At 44.7% G+C, this 17,218-nt stretch overlaps 1 protein-coding gene across 1 annotated transcript in view; it reads left to right on the top strand.

Moving 5' to 3' along the window:
* Positions 1-17,218, top strand: part of PAK5 (p21 (RAC1) activated kinase 5) — a 94,186-nt gene that overhangs the window by 62,951 nt on the left and 14,017 nt on the right. Inside the window, exons 3-6 of the mRNA XM_016212027.2 lie at positions 3,023-3,808; positions 12,628-13,119; positions 15,193-15,326; positions 16,938-17,064. Coding sequence (XP_016067513.1) covers positions 3,023-3,808; positions 12,628-13,119; positions 15,193-15,326; positions 16,938-17,064 — 1,539 coding nt within the window. The remainder of the gene's footprint in view (positions 1-3,022; positions 3,809-12,627; positions 13,120-15,192; positions 15,327-16,937; positions 17,065-17,218) is intronic.

Here is a 17,218-nt window from a genome sequence, read left to right as displayed (position 1 = left end):
TTTATTTCTTCTGTTTTTTGCAATTTCCTTTTTTACCTAGATTATTAGCCTGATTTAAAAGTAAATTTTTTCCACAAAATTGTTAAATAATTACCATTTATTAGTACTTACTGTATGCCAAGGATCATGCCTACTTTTCACACAAATTATTACATTGAATCATCAAATTAACCCTGTGAGGTAAGGATTTATTCTCACCATTTTATGAATTAAGAAGCCAAGGCTTTAAAATGTTAAGTAACTTGCTTAATATCATATTGCTGTTCCTAAGATTCAAAACGAAGATAAATAATAAATTGTTTTGTAAAAATGTGTTTTACTCAGTGGATATTCTTTATGTTTTTTTCTTCTAAATAGCATTTATCTCATGAGAGTGCTAATATTTCTACTTCCACATTAATAAATATCGAGAATTCTATTTACTGAGTTTATGGCTATAATTTTGCATGTGAACTGAACACACTTCTCAGGATATGCAGTGAACAGTGGACAGAACAGCAGACTCCCCACCTCTGAGGACACTGATTAATGTATATGCTGAAACAGCAACCCTCCAACCTCTCTCAGAAATCTGAATGAACATACTTGGGGGCCAAAAACAATTGTGAAATAGCTGTTTATGATTGTTTGGTTTTCAGTTTTCCAAGTGTAAGACATGTATTTCACAATTAATGAGAGAAAAATCTCTTCCAAACAGGCCTTCTTTGTGTTACTGCTTAGTCATTTAAAAATATTTACAGATATTATAGATATCGATTATAGCTCTCTGTGGATATTATTGGATGGATAGATGGATAGATGTCTCTTTTGTAGCATCTAAATCCCTTTTTCTCTATATTCGCAGAAACAAAGTTAGTTTCAAGTCTGCCCATCAACTCATTAAGGAAATTGGAAGGGTTTTAGTGGGGAAATATTTACTACAACTCATCGAGGAAGGCAAATTAAAGCATAAAAATTATAAAGAAAAAAATCAGAGTACAAACTGAAAATCTTGGAAAGTTTTCAGGAAGAGAATTATCACCTGGTTCCAGGAGGAAACAATAGAAATAATTGGATGGAGGGAAAAAAGAGGTAATAACCGGCTCAGGACTCACTGTGTGATTGAGAAGATAACAGAGATCATCAGAATGTGTTCAGATGCACTGCCTTTGGGGCTATGAGGGTCATTGTGATTATGAAGAAAGGGTTCCCTGCTCATATCAAATTAGCATCTGAATCACTTGTCCTTTCAAATTTATATCCAGAAAACCTGTTTGTTCGTCTTCAGAAAATGAATAAGTGGCTATGATGGAGCTGGACTATTAGTCTTAGAAACTCACTACCGGGACAGAGATATTGAGAAGGGGGAAAAAACTTCCCTGTGTGATTCCTTTGAGGTCAGAGCATTATTGAATACTTCCTTAGAAGCTGCTGGGCCCTTTAAATCGCCCTATGGTCTCAATTGAGGGACACTCTGCAAAATACCTGACCAGTGCTCCTTAAAACTGTCAAGGCCATCAAAAACAAGGAAAGCTGGAAAAACCGTCACGGACCAAAGAAGACATGACAAATAAATGTAATGAGGTAACTGGATGGGACCCTGGAACAGTAGGAAAAAGCTAATGACATCTGTATCAATGTGGAGTTTAGTTAATAGTAACGCAGCATGTTATCAATGGGGAAACTGGGTGAAGGATGCATGAGAACTCTGCTCTCTTTGCAACTGCTCTGTTAATCTAAAACCGTTCCAAAATTAAAAGTTTATTCAAAAGAAAATCAGAGAGACCAAGAGCATTAGTACAGGGCTGACCTGGGGGGATGGGACAAAACCTTGTCTTCCGCTCTGGATAGTTTTATAAGCACTGATCTAGAAAAACCTTCTCTAGGACGACTTTGCCTCTTTTTCCCGTGTGAAATCTCTTCTATTTGTACTAACTGAGCTGGTTTTGAACTCCTTGCTACTTGCTCAAAGACTTTTTTCTGTTAAAGTCCTGGAAATCTGAAGTCCTCACGCGTTGGTCCCTGTTCTTTTACCCACCCGGTGACATTTCGCTGCAGACCTTGTCGTCAGCGAGGTACAGCCGACTGCCTTTGTAAGGGGGTCGTGATTTCCTTCTGTTCCTGGTATCCCGGTGCTATTTAGGTCCATTAAAGGGAACATTTGGGCTTGGCAGTTTGTCACCAAGATCCAGGTGCACCTCCATCATCAAGCCCCCCAAATTCAGTGAATTCAGCGGTGATGATACACAGAAGTGTGGCCGTAGCAAGCGTTACAGTCAGATGCTTAATAAGAACCTCACGTCTGATCACGAGTTAAATCACATGACTAATCTCCCTGCTGCTCCCTATTTACAGTTCAAAAACTTCCCTTTCCTTCTAGAAAACCCAGTAACTTCAATTAGTATGTGTCTCCCATGAAAAGGTAAAAAGACAACAGGTGCAATTACTTCTGGGTAGGTTAATATTCAAGTAACAGTGCCTCCTGGGTTTGCAGATAATCTGGGTCATGAATGTAAAAACATAACAAATACGCCTTTTATAGCCAAACAGTCACAGGCTGTTAAAATTATAACCATCTGCTTCTTGTTAGGTGGTTAGGGTTGAATATTTAAGTGGAGGGACAAGAGGAGGGATTTCCCAGGAACCGATAAGTAAGATGACGATAGCTTAAACAGTCTTCTAAATGGCTTTCCTTTTTAAAATGATTTTCCTTTATTTTTATTGTTGGCACTATTGCAAATATCCCCATTTCCCGCACTTTTTGTCCCTTCCCACTAAACGGCTTTTCGGTGTTTACTTGATCTCTCTATTGAGGTAGGTGAGGAAAGTTTTGCAATTTGAGGTTATTGTTTAAATATTTTATTTATTTCACCACTGAAGTCCATCAACAGTTTTTTTGTTTTTTAATAATTTTAAATGAAATGGTCCTGGGGTCTGTTTCCTCTGGTTTAAATTAGATGGGGTGGGCTTGGGATGCCTCCATCAATTCAAAAGCCTGAAATAGATATATTTTTAAAAACACGATTCCCTTTCTTCTTCCTAGACAATCGTTAGAGGAAACAAACCCTGCAAGGAATCCTCCATCAACGGCCTCCTGGAGGATTTCGACAACATCTCGGTGACTCGCTCCAACTCCCTAAGGAAAGAAAGCCCGCCCGCCCCGGACCAGGGAGCCTGCAGCCACGGTCAAGGCCACCGGGAGGAAAACGGCTTCATCACCTTCTCGCAGTACTCCAGCGAGTCCGACACCACCGCCGACTACGCCCCCGAGAGGCACCGAGAGAGGAGCCTCTACGGGGATGACCTGGATCCGTTTCACAGAGGCAGCCAGGCGGCCCGGCAGAATGGGCACGTGCTGAAGCTGAAGCCGGGGGACGCCTACTATTCGGATCTGAAGCCTCTGAAATCCGATATGGCCCGATTTCCTGTCGATTATCACGCGCACTTGGACTCACTGAGCAGACCGAGCGAATTCAGTGACCTCAAGTGGGGGTACCAGAGAGCCTCGAGCAGCTCCCCTCTAGACTACCCCTTCCAGTTCACGCCTTCCAGAACTGCGGGGACCGGCGGCTGCTCCAAGGAGAGCCTGGCCTGCAGCGAGAGTGAGTGGGGGCCCGGCCTGGATGACTACGACAGGAGGCCAAAGTCATCGTACCTGAGCCAGACGAGCCCCCAGCCCGCCATGCGGCAGAGGTCCAGGTCGGGCTCTGGGCTCCAGGAACCGATGATGCCCTTCGGAGCAAGTGCATTTAAAACCCACCCCCAAGGACACTCGTACAACTCCTACACCTACCCTCGGCTGTCCGAGCCCTCAATGTGCATTGCAAAGGTAACGCTCACTGCCTCCTCGCCCCAGGGTGCCGCACCCTCCACAAGGTGGTGCTCATTCGACTTTTTTTTTTTTTTTAATATATTTTTATTGATTTCAGAGAGAGGAAGGGAGAGGGAGAGAGACAGAGGAATATCAGTGATGAGAGAGTCATCAATCAGCCTCGTCCTGCACGGCCCCTGCTGGGGAATCGAGCCCGCAACCCGGGCATGTGCCCTGACCAGGAATCGAGCTGCGATCTCCTGGATCCTAGGTCGATGCTCAACCACTGGGCCACCCCGGCCGGGCTAACTCGCCCTTATAAAGTGCTGGGTTGCCTTTTAAGTGAGAATCCATATGGAAATTCTGATTTCCATCCCTGAGCCCCAAGAGCAGAAAATTTGGGGCAAGACCCATTTATTCATTAAAGTAAAAGTCTGTGGGGAATCTCCTATGGGCTTTCTAGTTAAAAGGCATCAAATCTTGTTTATTTGAAAGAGAACCTAGTACAATATGAGCACAACATATTTAGCATAACCCCTGTTAAGGAATATATGATTGTAGAGCGTTAGATGGGATAATACAGTGGTTCCTGTATTCTGGAAAAGCTTATGTGGCTCTGCTGAAAAGCAGAAAAGATCAGGATAAAGTGGTAAGTTTTAATAAAGTTCATTTTATTCCACTTAAGGGACAATTCTTCATTATGAGAGTATGTTCTTTCTACTATTATCTTGAAATGTCTTTTTTTTTTGGTATGGAATTTTGGGATGATAGAAGCTGGTTGCTGGACCTTTTTTGTGTACTTTCTATTTGTTTCGTTTTAACTCCTCTCTTAGCAAAAAAAAAAAAAAAGAAAGTTAGCTGCTGCAAATTTGCTTTGAATTTGACTGGTGATGATATCCCAAAGTTTGGGGACCACTGTTGGAGAAGCTACTGAACCTGAAAGTACAGACTTGGCAAAATACCTTGGAGAGTGGTTTATTTCCTGTGCTAACTTAGAGATGTTTTTGCTACCTCAGTGGTATAGCAAAGTGAAAACGGGGCATTTGGTGATGGGCCCCGATGGCAAAGGCCTCATACTGGTTGAGAGGCATGTGACTTCTAGTAGTGTGATCCAGTACGTTTGTATAAAACGCTGTCTCTCCAGCTGCTTGATGGGCTGCACAGCAAAGTCTGGAAGGCAAGCCTGCCTGCATTTACTGCTTTATTGATTGCAGATAGTCAATATTTTTCTTTGCTTACTATTTCTCATAAACTCAATGTGTCAAAGTCATTTAGGTACATGCTGGGAGTGACTTAAGCCATTCTTTGGAAAAAACAAAAAGCTCCCACATTAGTTCCCAGTACATAAAATGAAAAACAAAGACCTGAGATCTATCCCTCCAGTTAAAATTTAAATTTTGAGAATGTCTTTCATCTCACGGTGTTATTTGAGCTCACGTGGTCAGGGTATCATGACTGCCTCCTTTCACTTCTTATGTTCTTACCAGGACATAAGAGGTCTAATTGACCAAAAGTCAAAAGCTATGTGAAGCTATAGGTATGTATCATGATGGATGAGCTGGTTTAATCGATTTCCTGTGCATTTCACTCACTTTTCCTTTGTAGTTCTAGAGTGAAATAATGGGATGAACTCATTCCATAGCTTGAATCTAGTAACATCCTCAGGTTTTGAAGGTCAGTGGTTACTTTATGTAGCGGTAAAGAATGTGATTTTTTTTCACCTTTATTGAGGTATGTAACTGACAAAATTGTAAGATATTTAAAATTTACAACATGATGCCTTGATATCAGTAAACATCGTGAAAGAATTTTCCTCCGAGTTAATTAAGACATCCATCACCTCACATATTTACTTTTATTGGAGGGAGGGGGGAGAATATTTAAATTCTACTCTCTTAGCAGATTTCAGTTACACAGAACAGTTTTATAAGCTAAGGTCACCATGTTATACCTTAAGTCCTCAGAACTTATTAATCTTTTACTAAAGATTTGTACACTTTACCAACTTTTCCCTCCATCCCCACCCCCATCCCTGACGACCACTTTTCTACTCTCTGTTTTGATGAGTTCTACTGTTTTATTTTTGTTTGTTTTTTAATATTCTACATATAAGTGATACTGTACAGTATTATTTGTCCTCTGTCTGGCTTATTTCATTTGTCATAATGCCCATCTGGTACTTCCATGTTATTGCAAATGGCAGAATTTCCTCTCTTTTAAGGTCAAATAATATTCAATTTTATATATATTTTCTCGATCCACATTTTATTGACCCGTTCATCTGTTGATGGACACAGAGCTTGTTTCCATACCTTGACTATTGTTAATAGTGCAGTGGTCATGGGAGTATAGATATTTCTTCCAGATAATGATTTTTGTGTTTCCTTTGGATACATATCCAGAAGTGGGAGAGCTGGATCAGATGGTAGTTTTATTTTTAATTTCTTGAAAAACCTCCATTCTATTTTCCATAGTGGCTGTACCAGGTTACATTAGGTGGTTTTTGCATATGAATGGACCCGTTTTCCCGTGAATGTTCTTGTGGTCCACAGTAAAGTGTATTTTGGTCATTATAAGTGTGTGTTCCCATTACCAAATTTTAAAAAACCAAAAGAATCCAACCTGGCCCTCACACATTCAAACCACATTCTGCAGCAGTGAACCAGTCCCTAGAGTCTCCAGCTTCTTGTCGCTGCTGGCAGGGACAGATGGTGCAGGTCAGAGCAATCTGCTCTGGAATAGAAGGTGCATTCTTAGAGTTTGGAGCAGCACCCCCCCGGGGCTTAATTGGATAAACTGACTCAGAGTTGGAGGAAGAGCCTGTGTGCCTAAATAGGAATCCAATGCCATGGTGTGGGAAATGGGCCTGCAAAACGCTAAATATGGTGAATGACTTTCTGCTTGCCTAACCGTCCAGAATTTCACTTACTTCCCAAGCTTACTGCATCAGGGTCTTAAGGAGATACCTTGAAGCGTTAGGCGCCCCCACAGCTCATGGGAGTGGTGATACATGCTCGCCTCTTTGACCAAAATGGAACTCCAGCTCAAATCGTGTGCTGTGTCCCTTTGTCATCTGGCCAGAGCGACTATAATAGGGCCACTCCATTTCGTAAGGGAAAAGAGGTAATTGGGAGGAAACTGACCATGGTTGGGCACATGTCACGGTTGTGCCTCAAGCAGGGACAGCAGCTACTGTTTTATTAGGGTGCAGCTGGAGATGGAACAATTCCCTAACACCCGGCAATCCTAGAGACAGACAGCTACCCCCTCGGAGGGAGAAGCAGAGGCTGGAAACTCAAGGATGGAGACACACGAGCCCATCAGCCACAGGCCAGGCTGTCTGCTCCCACCTGAGAGCCAGCAGGGACTGCCCGTCAGCAGCGTTCCTGCCCGTGGCAGGGAGAATTTAATGTTAGAGCATAACCAAAGGGATAGGTGAGAGTCAACACACATTTGAGTCACAGGGTTTCATGAATTCCCTTCCCCTCATTACCAGGCCCTAAGATGTCCCTCCAGAGAAAGCCAGTTACTGATTCTCTCCAGAATTCTTTTCTGTTCCCAAAGCCAAGGCTGGTCCTGTTACATTTCCCGTTGAGTCAAATAAGGGCAATTTGAGATGTCCTTGCTCAGGCAATAGAGGCCTCTGATTCACTTTTATCCCACAGTTGATTTATGCAGAGCAAGCAGCACCCAGTCTGGCTTTTTCGTGTCGGAGATGAGCAGCCACCCTGCTTTATTCTACCCTGAAAAGGCGTATTGGAGCATCACACTTGAGCACTGGAACAGCTGCCTCGCAGCCCATCACTGCGAGGAGTGGAGAGGGCGACTCTCCATGCTTCACAGAATATTCTGCAGTCCCCATCGTGTGGGTGCGCGCACAGCCCCCCCTCGGTCCAGGACGACCCAGCCACGGCCTCCCTGTCACCAGTACAGAAGGCCAAGGTGACAAATAGATGCTGAAGCAGGATTTTCCCCCCTTTCTTTCCTTTCTTCACCTCCCCCCCACCAAACCTGTTTTTCCAGCCTTGGCATAAAAATGGTCAAATGATGTTCTACTGCAGAATTCAATTTCACAGTTCAGTTAGGTCCTTGATTACACTGCCAAATTCAGATTAATGTGCATTTAACTAACATGGATCAGGGGAATTCTGGCTGACAGCCAGCTGTAATCGGAGCAGTTGATAGCTGCGTGGAGCTTTAGGTCCTGTCCACCCCAGCGCACCGCTGGTGAAATTGATTGATTAAATGAATTCATTGCTATAATTATGTATAATTTTGATACATCACCAGCCTGTGTCTGACCCTATCCTTGGAGATGCTGTCCGCATTGTGGAAAGGTGGTTTGGCAGAGTTGTGAACTGGGGATTATTTACTTCCATAGAATACAGCCTCCCCCCCCTCTTATCTTTTGATTGGGTTTCAATAGAGACATGAAAAAGCACATTTCTTTAAAAATTAATTTATCCAGTATACTAAAAGGCATCAGGAGACTAAATAAATGAGTGGATGTCATTAACCATTTCAGTGAGGAAGGAAACCACGACTGCTTGTACATCTTTTCAGCATTTTTAAAGATTCCTGTAGAGAGAATTCCTTCTCGGAATGCATCCGATTTTCAATGAGAATTAGTGTCCTTGCAACAGCAGCTGAGCAGTTTCGCAGTCTGGGTGATAATTTGCTAAAGCGATCCAGTCTTCTCTTATTGCGTCTTGCCATATGGAAACCCCTCTCAAAAGTACGCAGACCATGGTCTTATTTCTGTGAAGTTACCTTTTCACAAAATCACAGGCCCGCTCTCTTCAGAGGAGTAGGGAGACTTCCTAGTCTCTATTGTTTTCATCCTGCCTGGCAGATTCCCACCCCTGCTCTGGTTCCTGAGCCATTGCAAGAGGTCTTCAAAGGTAAACTACCTGCTTGGGGCATGGATGGTCAGAGGTGCATGGATTCATTTATTAAATATCTGTACCTTTCACTCGTCCAATTCCGCTGCATCGTGGTTTCACAAAGTGATTCACCCCTCCGTTTCTCTCAGGATACTATAGGGCTCATAGGGACTCTACATGTGCTCCTTTTGATTTTTCTCCTATATTGTAAATCAGGTTGTAGAAAAGGTTGCATAGATCAAGCTATACTCCTTTGCAAGTCTTTCTTATGTGCATGAATGAGTGTGTATGTGCAAAATAGTATATATGGGCAAATTCATCAGTTATGTTTCACTCACTTCCCAGTACGGGATATCGTGGGAAAGATGATCTAGAGTAGGACAATTAAATAATTGTAACAGTTTAAGAGCCGTGTAAGAGCCAGGAGGCCTTGTTACAAAAGAAAGCTTGGGCTTTCGTTTTTGGAAGAATCCATGGAAGAAAGTTTGGGCATTGTTACAGCTAAACACAGAATTCTGCTCTGGCCAAAGCAAAAATGCAAGCGATGAATTATGTACAAAGATGATCAACTCATTTTGTTCTGATGATTATTCCTTTTTTGTATATTTTGGGCTAATCTCTCTAAGCCAAGACTGTTTGAAAGAAAAAAACAAAAAAACCCCACTTAATTTTTCTTCCATCTCCCTCCTCCAGCCATTACCATCCATCATTTTCTAGCCCCGCTCCTGCATTCTGCTCCAGGCTGCTTAGACAGCTGGGCCCGAGGAAGCACCCTCACAGGCGGTCGCCCTGCACTTCACTCCACGCTGCGCCCACCTGTCCTGCCCCTCTCTACTTTCTGATCATTGAAGATATCTCAGAACGTATCAGGGGCCCAGGTTCTCAGGCAGCACTGTCTGGATTCGAATTCTAACTCCTCTCCTTAGCTTTGAGAACTTTGCATGGCCCACTTAAACCTACCATGCCCCGGTTTTCCCATCTGTAAAATGGAACAATTATGGCGCCTATCTCATTGGGTGACTTGAGGTTTAAACGCAACCATGTACATAAAGTGTTTAGAACAACCCCTGGCACGTGGAAAACACGCAGCAAATGTCACGTATCATTATTAGCATTAGTGTAATGTTATCTGTCCTGCAAGGATAGACTTCTCACAGAATACTTGGTTAAGGGAAGGGGCCCAATGAAACACCCCTGCATCTTACCACAGAGAGAGCATCCAGCCTCGATTATACACATCGGGGAGGTGACAACTAATGGTAGATAGGCCAAAGCAGGGAAGAAAGCAGGCCTGTGGTGCCAGTGTTTCAGGCATGTGGGACATCTCGATACCCTCCCACTGGGAGTGAAGGACTGACCTGAGCAAAAGAGTGGAGTGGTGTAGTCTTAGGACTATAAGGCCACTTGGGTTACTTGGGAGCATTTTCACCTCCGTGAGTCTTGGTTTTATCAACAATAACACGTAATAAATTGCCCCCTGCTTGACTGTCAGAGAGGAGGAGAATGAGACCTGCCACCAATGTGCCAGCCAGCGACACCCGCCATCATGAACCCCACAGTGGGGTCATCAAGACCCAAGTGAAGGCCCTGGGTCAGCGACACGGTGGCCTCGAACAAGGTCACTCAGGCATTTCTCCTTGGCAAGGTCAGCCGTTTGTTTACCCAGCATCTCCTTGAATGGGTGAACGCCCGCAGGGAAGATCGCGTGTCCCCTCAGAGACAAGCAGTCAGTGTCCTTTAACGAGTACACCTTGAGTTTGATTCCAAAATTTGTCTCCTGTGATAGCCGTTGCTCCATGTCCATCGCTTTTTTAAGAGTCTGCAGCTTTCACCGGCAGGCATGGAAAACGATAGCATTGTTGTGTCTCACAGACCCAATTTCAAAGACGTTTAGCTCCCAGCGAGTGACTCAGCACTCTGCAGGACCGGGAAGTGTCCCATTCGTGTCGGCAAGTGTCCTCTTCTTTTTGCCACATGCCGGCTGTTAATCTGGACCCTGACGATGCTGCTGATACTCAACAAAGAAGAAAGGCGGCCCAGTGCAGTGTAGAGCAGTGTTTGCAATTCCTAGAAGATGCAGTTTTTTTTATTTTTAATATCTCTTGCTCTGGCTGGGTGGCTCAGTTGGTTGGAGTGGTGTCCTATGCGCAGAAAGGTCTCTGGTTTCATTCCCAGTCAGGGCACATACCTAGGTTGCAAATTCGTTCCCCTCGTCCTGGTCGGGGCTAATGTGGGAGGCAACTGATTGATGTTTCTCTCTGTCTTTCTTTTTCTCTCCCTCCCTCCCCCTCTCTCTAAACATCAATGAACATGTCCCTAAGTGAAGATTAAAAATATATATATTTTTTATCAGTTATCCAGGCTTGTGGGGAGGGGGTGGTCCAACCAGAAGTAGGAGCACAGGAAGGAGTCTAAGGACATACGGTCTTGAGGAACCACATGGACGCTCTCCTGGAGTGGAGAAGGAGGCCGTTTGGAAAAGTGAACACAGAAGCAGCCAAGCGCCAGGCAATGTAGGCCACGGAGAGGGCAAATTTTGTTCTTCTCAACTACACTGTGCATATTTAGTGAGAACATTGCAGATGTTTAGCCTATTGCTGTACACTAGTGTCCCCTCCGCCATGGTTTCCCTTTCCGTGGTTTCAGTTGTCAAGCACTGCCCAAAGATATTTAATGGAAAATTCCAGGGGTAAACAACTTATAAATTTTAAATGGAGCACTGTTCTGAGCCGTATGATGAAATCTCACGCCATCCCACTCCGTCCCACCTGGGACATGAATCACCTCTTCGTCCAGCATCTCCCCGCTGTATATGCTCCAGGCCCCCCATTAGTCACTTAGTAGCCACCGCGGCTATCAGATCAACTGTCCGTGTGGCAGTGCTTGTGTGGGTAACCCTTTACACAGCAATGGCCCCGACGGGCAAGAGTAGCGATGCTGACGATCTGAATATACCAAAGAGAAGCCGTAAAATGCTCCCTTTAAGTGAAAAGGTACGTGTGTATAGGGAAAAGCACAGTATATATTGTGTCTTGTACTATCCAGGGCTTCAGGCACCCATGGGGGTTCTTGGAAGGCATGCCCCATGGATGAGGGGAGGCTGCTGTAATAAAAAGCTGTCAGCGAAGGAGCCAGGTTTTCCCTTTTACGTACATACTATGTTATGTGTGTGAATGGTACATACCACCCTCTAGTATGGGAGGTCAAGAGGGTGTGTGTGTGTGTGTGTGTGTGTGTGTGTGTACAGAGAGAGATTTTCTGTGATTGGTTTATGCGATTGTGGGGCTGGAAGTCTAGAATATGCAGGACTGGTTAGCAGGCTAGAAATTCTGGCGGAAGGTGCTGTAGTCTTGAGTCCAAGGACCGTCTAGGTGGAAAAATTCCTCCTATTTGAGTGACCTCAATCTTTTCCTCTTACAGCCTTCAACTGATTAGAAGCAGCCCACCCACACTAAGGAGAGTGATCTGTTTTACTCCGAGTCTACTGATTTAAATGTTCATCATTTAAAATTACCTTTCCTGTAATACTGAGGCTGGTGTTTGACCAAGCAACTGGGTACCATAGCCTAGCCAAGTTAAAACATAAGATTAACCCTCAGACTCGTAGTTAGAAAATTTGGTTATAAAAACTCACCCTCTATTGGCATTTTCCCCTCGGCTGTCTCACTTCATAGCTCCAGAGGCCACGTCCCGCTACTTGCATTCAAATCCCGGTCTCAGAGTCGGCTTCTGGGGAATTCTATGGGGAAGGGGGAAGAAGGAGGCTGGGCGGGGAGACTGGAGGGCAGGTAAAGGGTGGAAGCAGGCTGGCCTGGGGCCTGGAAAGGGGACCCTGGCCGTGAGCAGGGTGCACAGTGGAGCTCCTCCTTCAGGCCAGCGCAGAGCTCACCGGCCACCTGCTGCGGTGGCCACACGTCACAGGCCAACACTCTCCACCCTTGTGTGTCTTCCCAGGTGGATTACGATCGAGCACAGATGGTCCTCAGCCCTCCACTGTCAGGGTCCGACACCTACCCCAGGGGCCCCGCCAAACTACCTCAAAGTCAAAGCAAAGCGGGCTACTCCTCCAGCAGCCACCAGTATCCGTCCGGGTACCACAAAGCCACCCTGTACCATCACCCATCCCTCCAGACCAGCTCACAGTACATCTCCACAGCGTCCTACCTGAGCTCCCTCAGCATCTCCTCCAGCACCTACCCGCCGCCCAGCTGGGGCTCCTCCTCCGACCAGCAGCCCTCCAGGGTGTCCCACGAACAGTTCCGGGCTGCCCTGCAGCTGGTGGTCAGCCCGGGAGACCCCCGGGAGTACTTGGACAACTTCATCAAGATCGGGGAAGGGTCCACCGGCATCGTGTGCATCGCCACTGAGAAACACACGGGGAAGCAGGTCGCCGTGAAGAAAATGGACCTTCGGAAGCAGCAGAGACGAGAGCTGCTTTTTAATGAGGTAGGTGGCGGGTTCGGATCATCATTCCTCACCCACGTAACACTTATTTCCCATTTCAAAAAGACTGTATGTGCACTTTAGGACATTGGGAAACGGTGAAAATGTAAATACAAAAATAGCGTCCCCCAGAACCCTTCCTTCTGATCCCCTTCTGCACACGTGTGGCTGCTGCCTTAAGAGGCACTTCATGTGTGTGAGCCACTGCGCCGAGCATTGATCTGGGATGATTCTCGCAACGCTGTGAGACGGAGATGTCATCGCCATAGCAACAAGGGGATCTGGACCCGTATTAGTTAAATGGCTAGCCCAGAGTCACACAGCAGGGTGACGGCCCATTCCAAAGCCTCGTGCTTCCCCGTCGATGTGGGTATATGGACATTTGACACTGCATATCCTTTGTGGACAATTTTTCAAAATCACATTAAACGGAGGCCAGTTTACCAATGGACTGCCTACCACTCTTTAGGAACTTTTAAATATTTTTTTTCCTAACTATAGAAAGACTGAATTTTCCCTGTATAAAATATGGAAAATATATTTTTAAAAGTCTCATAATCCCACAACCAAGAAATAGTCTACATTAATATTTCAGTATTTCCTTCCTATATTTTTTCTACTTAGGGAAATGGTAGATAGTATTGATTTCCAGAGAGTTTGTACCAATTGGGACCTCACCAATAGTCCTGTTTTATCTTCACTAGCATTGGATACTATCATGTTATCTCTGTTAATCTGATAGACATGGATACATCTTACTGCTGTAATTAATGCTGTTATTACTAGTGAATCTACTTTTAAATGTTTATAGGCCATTTTTTCATTTCTTCATTGAATTGTATGGCTTTTGCACAATTTTCAATTAGGGTGGTAGCATTTGTCTTATTGATTTGTAAGAGCTCTTGATATATTAAGAAATTAACCCTTTCTATCTGTTTATTGCACTGATTTTCCCACTTTCTCATTTTACCTTTTAAACTTGCTTATCACTTGAGAGTTCTCAAATGCACATAGGTGGGAAAGTGAGTACCTGTGTCCAGGGACAAGACATTTTGGAGTGTTTAATGATTTTATGGGGGTCTTGAAGAGAGAGATGAGCTTTTGTGGATGAGAAATCTAAGTCATAAGATATCAAGTTAGGATCCCAATGTTAAGTAACATGTCAGTCTTTAGTGAAGAATGTACCCCCTACATATAGCTCTCAGAGCAATAAACAGACACTGTAAAAATGCAATCAGCTGTGACTTTGGACTCTCTCCTATGGTGGCTCATGTGAAGCCTCCAGAGGCTCCACACATCTCCAGCTCCCCAAGGTGTACATTTCCTTTCCATGCTCTGAACCTCACTCACCCAGAGCACCAGGTGAGTGGGCTTCAGCCTCTTCCCAGTCCACAATTTCTGATTTCTGAAACTTATTCCCCATAATGCCAGAGCAGACAGGACAAATATGATTTCAATAAACAACTCTATAATTTATTATTTAATGCTGTCTCCAAAAACGTCACCAGAAGCAGCCACAGAGCAGCAATTCCTGGAAGCTTTCTCCACAAACAGCCTCTAGTTTGCCTTTTGATGCCTGCGTTATATGCCTCTACTTTCAAGACCCATCCTTTATATTCAGCCCAAACCTCTCTCTAATTCAACCCAAACCCTCTCCTAAGAAGTGAAGTTTGGTATCATGTGGCCCCACATCTAGTAACTGTTTACTTCATTCACTTGTGATACTCACCAGTTACTCGCTTACCATGAGTTAGTGATACTTTTACCAGGTTAACTAACCGTGGAGTGTGGACGGTGCCTTCTAAAGTAGATCCTTAGGGATATCTTATCATATTTCCCCTTCCCCCCACCAGAAGAGGCAAATCAGCTCCCTCAGTGGATGCGAGCCTTGTGGCGGTTCTGCCCACCCTCACTCCTTGTCTCCCCCCCAGGGTATAGTTGGCCTGGCATTTTCTCTGTATTTATTTCTACTAGCTACTCTCAATCAGTTGTACTCACAGCACAAATGTCACCCCAAGAGAACAGGAAGCCAAATTTCACTGTCACAAGTCAAAAAGCATCTTCCCATTTGCCCAGGTTGTGATAATGCGCGATTACCACCATGACAACGTGGTCGACATGTACAACAGCTACCTTGTCAGCGATGAGCTCTGGGTGGTCATGGAATTTCTAGAAGGTGGTGCCTTGACAGACATCGTTACTCATACCAGGTAAGTTTCTTTATTATCCAGACAAACAATTCAAGGTAATTATCACTCTCCTCCAGGGTGAGGCCACAGTGATTATCCCTATGAACTCTTCACAAATTGTAAGCACTTTGAAGTCAAGGGCCGCGACTACCCTCTCCCTCTGTATTGCCCAGGTGCCTATTGTAATATCGTGTATGTGTAGTTCATTCAATTCACATTCTCCTTGCCCTCCAGAAGTTCATTAATACCCATAGATTTTAAAATCAGCAAGCTGCTGAGACGTTTTGGTGACAAATAGTAGAATTTTCCATTTCTACACAGACATCTAAAACTGTTTCATTCTCCTGAGCTGCCATGACATTACTAGGTGTTGGTACACCAAGGACACCTGGGGAAAAAGCAGCAGGTGGAAGATCAGACACGTTTTATGTCACGATAACAAACCTACATAACACAGAGAAATTCTTCAATTCTGTTTTTAAATAGTTTTTCGAGTCATGATGATTAATTGCCATTGTTACGTACTTCCCTGAGGTGACAGTGTGGTCATCTCATCCAATGTTTATCAGTCACTTTTTTTTTTTTTTAATTCTCACTCGAGGATATTTCTTCCATTGCTTTCCAGAGAGAGTGGAAGGGAAAGAGAGAGAGAAAGAGAGAGAGAGAGAGCCATGGAGAGACAGAGAGGCATCGATTAGTTGCCTCCCGCCCTCGCCCCAACCGGGTCCAGGGATCGAGCCTGCAACCGAAGTATGTGCCTTTGGCTGGAATCAACCTGGGGACCCTTCGGTTTGAGGCCCGACACTCTAACCACTGAGCAAAACTGGCTAGGACCATCTATCACTTTTTATGTGCCAGGCTCTTTTCTGTATGCTGGGGATACAAGACACACAAAAAATCAAGCTGAGAAACATTCCCCGGAGGAAGTCACAGATTAGAAACGACTACATTGTAACACCTGCATAATCTCCCCTGAAACCAGATGCACCTCCTTTGGAGGGGCAGCCATGAAATGTGGGAGCACATGTCCAGTGCCGCACTTGTCTTTCTCATCCCCACGGTCCATCTAATAAAGTATCATCCATTCACACCTAGCTATTCGTAACTAACTGGGTCCAGTTTCCTTCTGATAGAAGGACCTGGAGCATGAGAAACCTCCAGTTCCCAGAAGAGGGAGATGGAGGGCTAGTGAGAGGCAGGGCAAGTCTCAGAGATCTAAAGGCCGCTTTGCCTGAGTCCCCTTTTCAAGATAAGGAAAGAGACCTGAGGAAGTTAAAGGACTTCCTCAAGGTCACCCAGCACACGCACCTGGAACCTTGGCACCATTCCGTGCACTCCCTCTCTAGGACCCTGGGGGTTTGGCAATACCTAAGGAATTACCTATAAGAGTCCTAAGGTAGCGCATTTGCATTAATGCCCCAGAAGCCAGCAAAAGGGAGTCTTTTGCCTTTGGCTTATACTTGGCCCCTGTCAGCCTTGTGCCCAGCCTTCGGTTCTGCAAGTCGGATCCCAATGACTTCCTTTTCCCTGCCTGTAGATTTTCCAGACATGGGCTGGTTCACTGGGACTCAAGAGCATTTCAAAGATGTTCTTAAATCTGTCCTTGCTCCTTAAATATTATTTCCTTTCTAGAATGAATGAAGAACAGATAGCTACTGTGTGTCTGTCGGTTCTGAGAGCTCTCTCCTACCTTCACAATCAAGGAGTGATTCACAGGGACATAAAGAGTGACTCCATCCTCTTGACAAGCGATGGGCGGGTAAGATTTTCATGTGCAGCCCCTCCGTGCTTTACCTTGTCACTTCACCTGTCACCGGCATTGTTCTGCTAAGAACACTTTCTTATAATTCTAATTTTTTAGTCACAAGTCACCCACTGCCCTTCCCAGAAGGCTTACAAAAAGGAAACTACCA

The sequence above is a fragment of the Miniopterus natalensis genome, chromosome 7 (assembly GCF_054644295.1).
Source record: "Miniopterus natalensis isolate mMinNat1 chromosome 7, mMinNat1.hap1, whole genome shotgun sequence".
Classification (NCBI taxonomy): Eukaryota; Metazoa; Chordata; class Mammalia; order Chiroptera; family Miniopteridae; genus Miniopterus; species Miniopterus natalensis.
The sequence above is the reverse complement of the archived record's forward strand: the minus strand, read 5'-3'. Positions and strand labels throughout refer to the sequence as shown.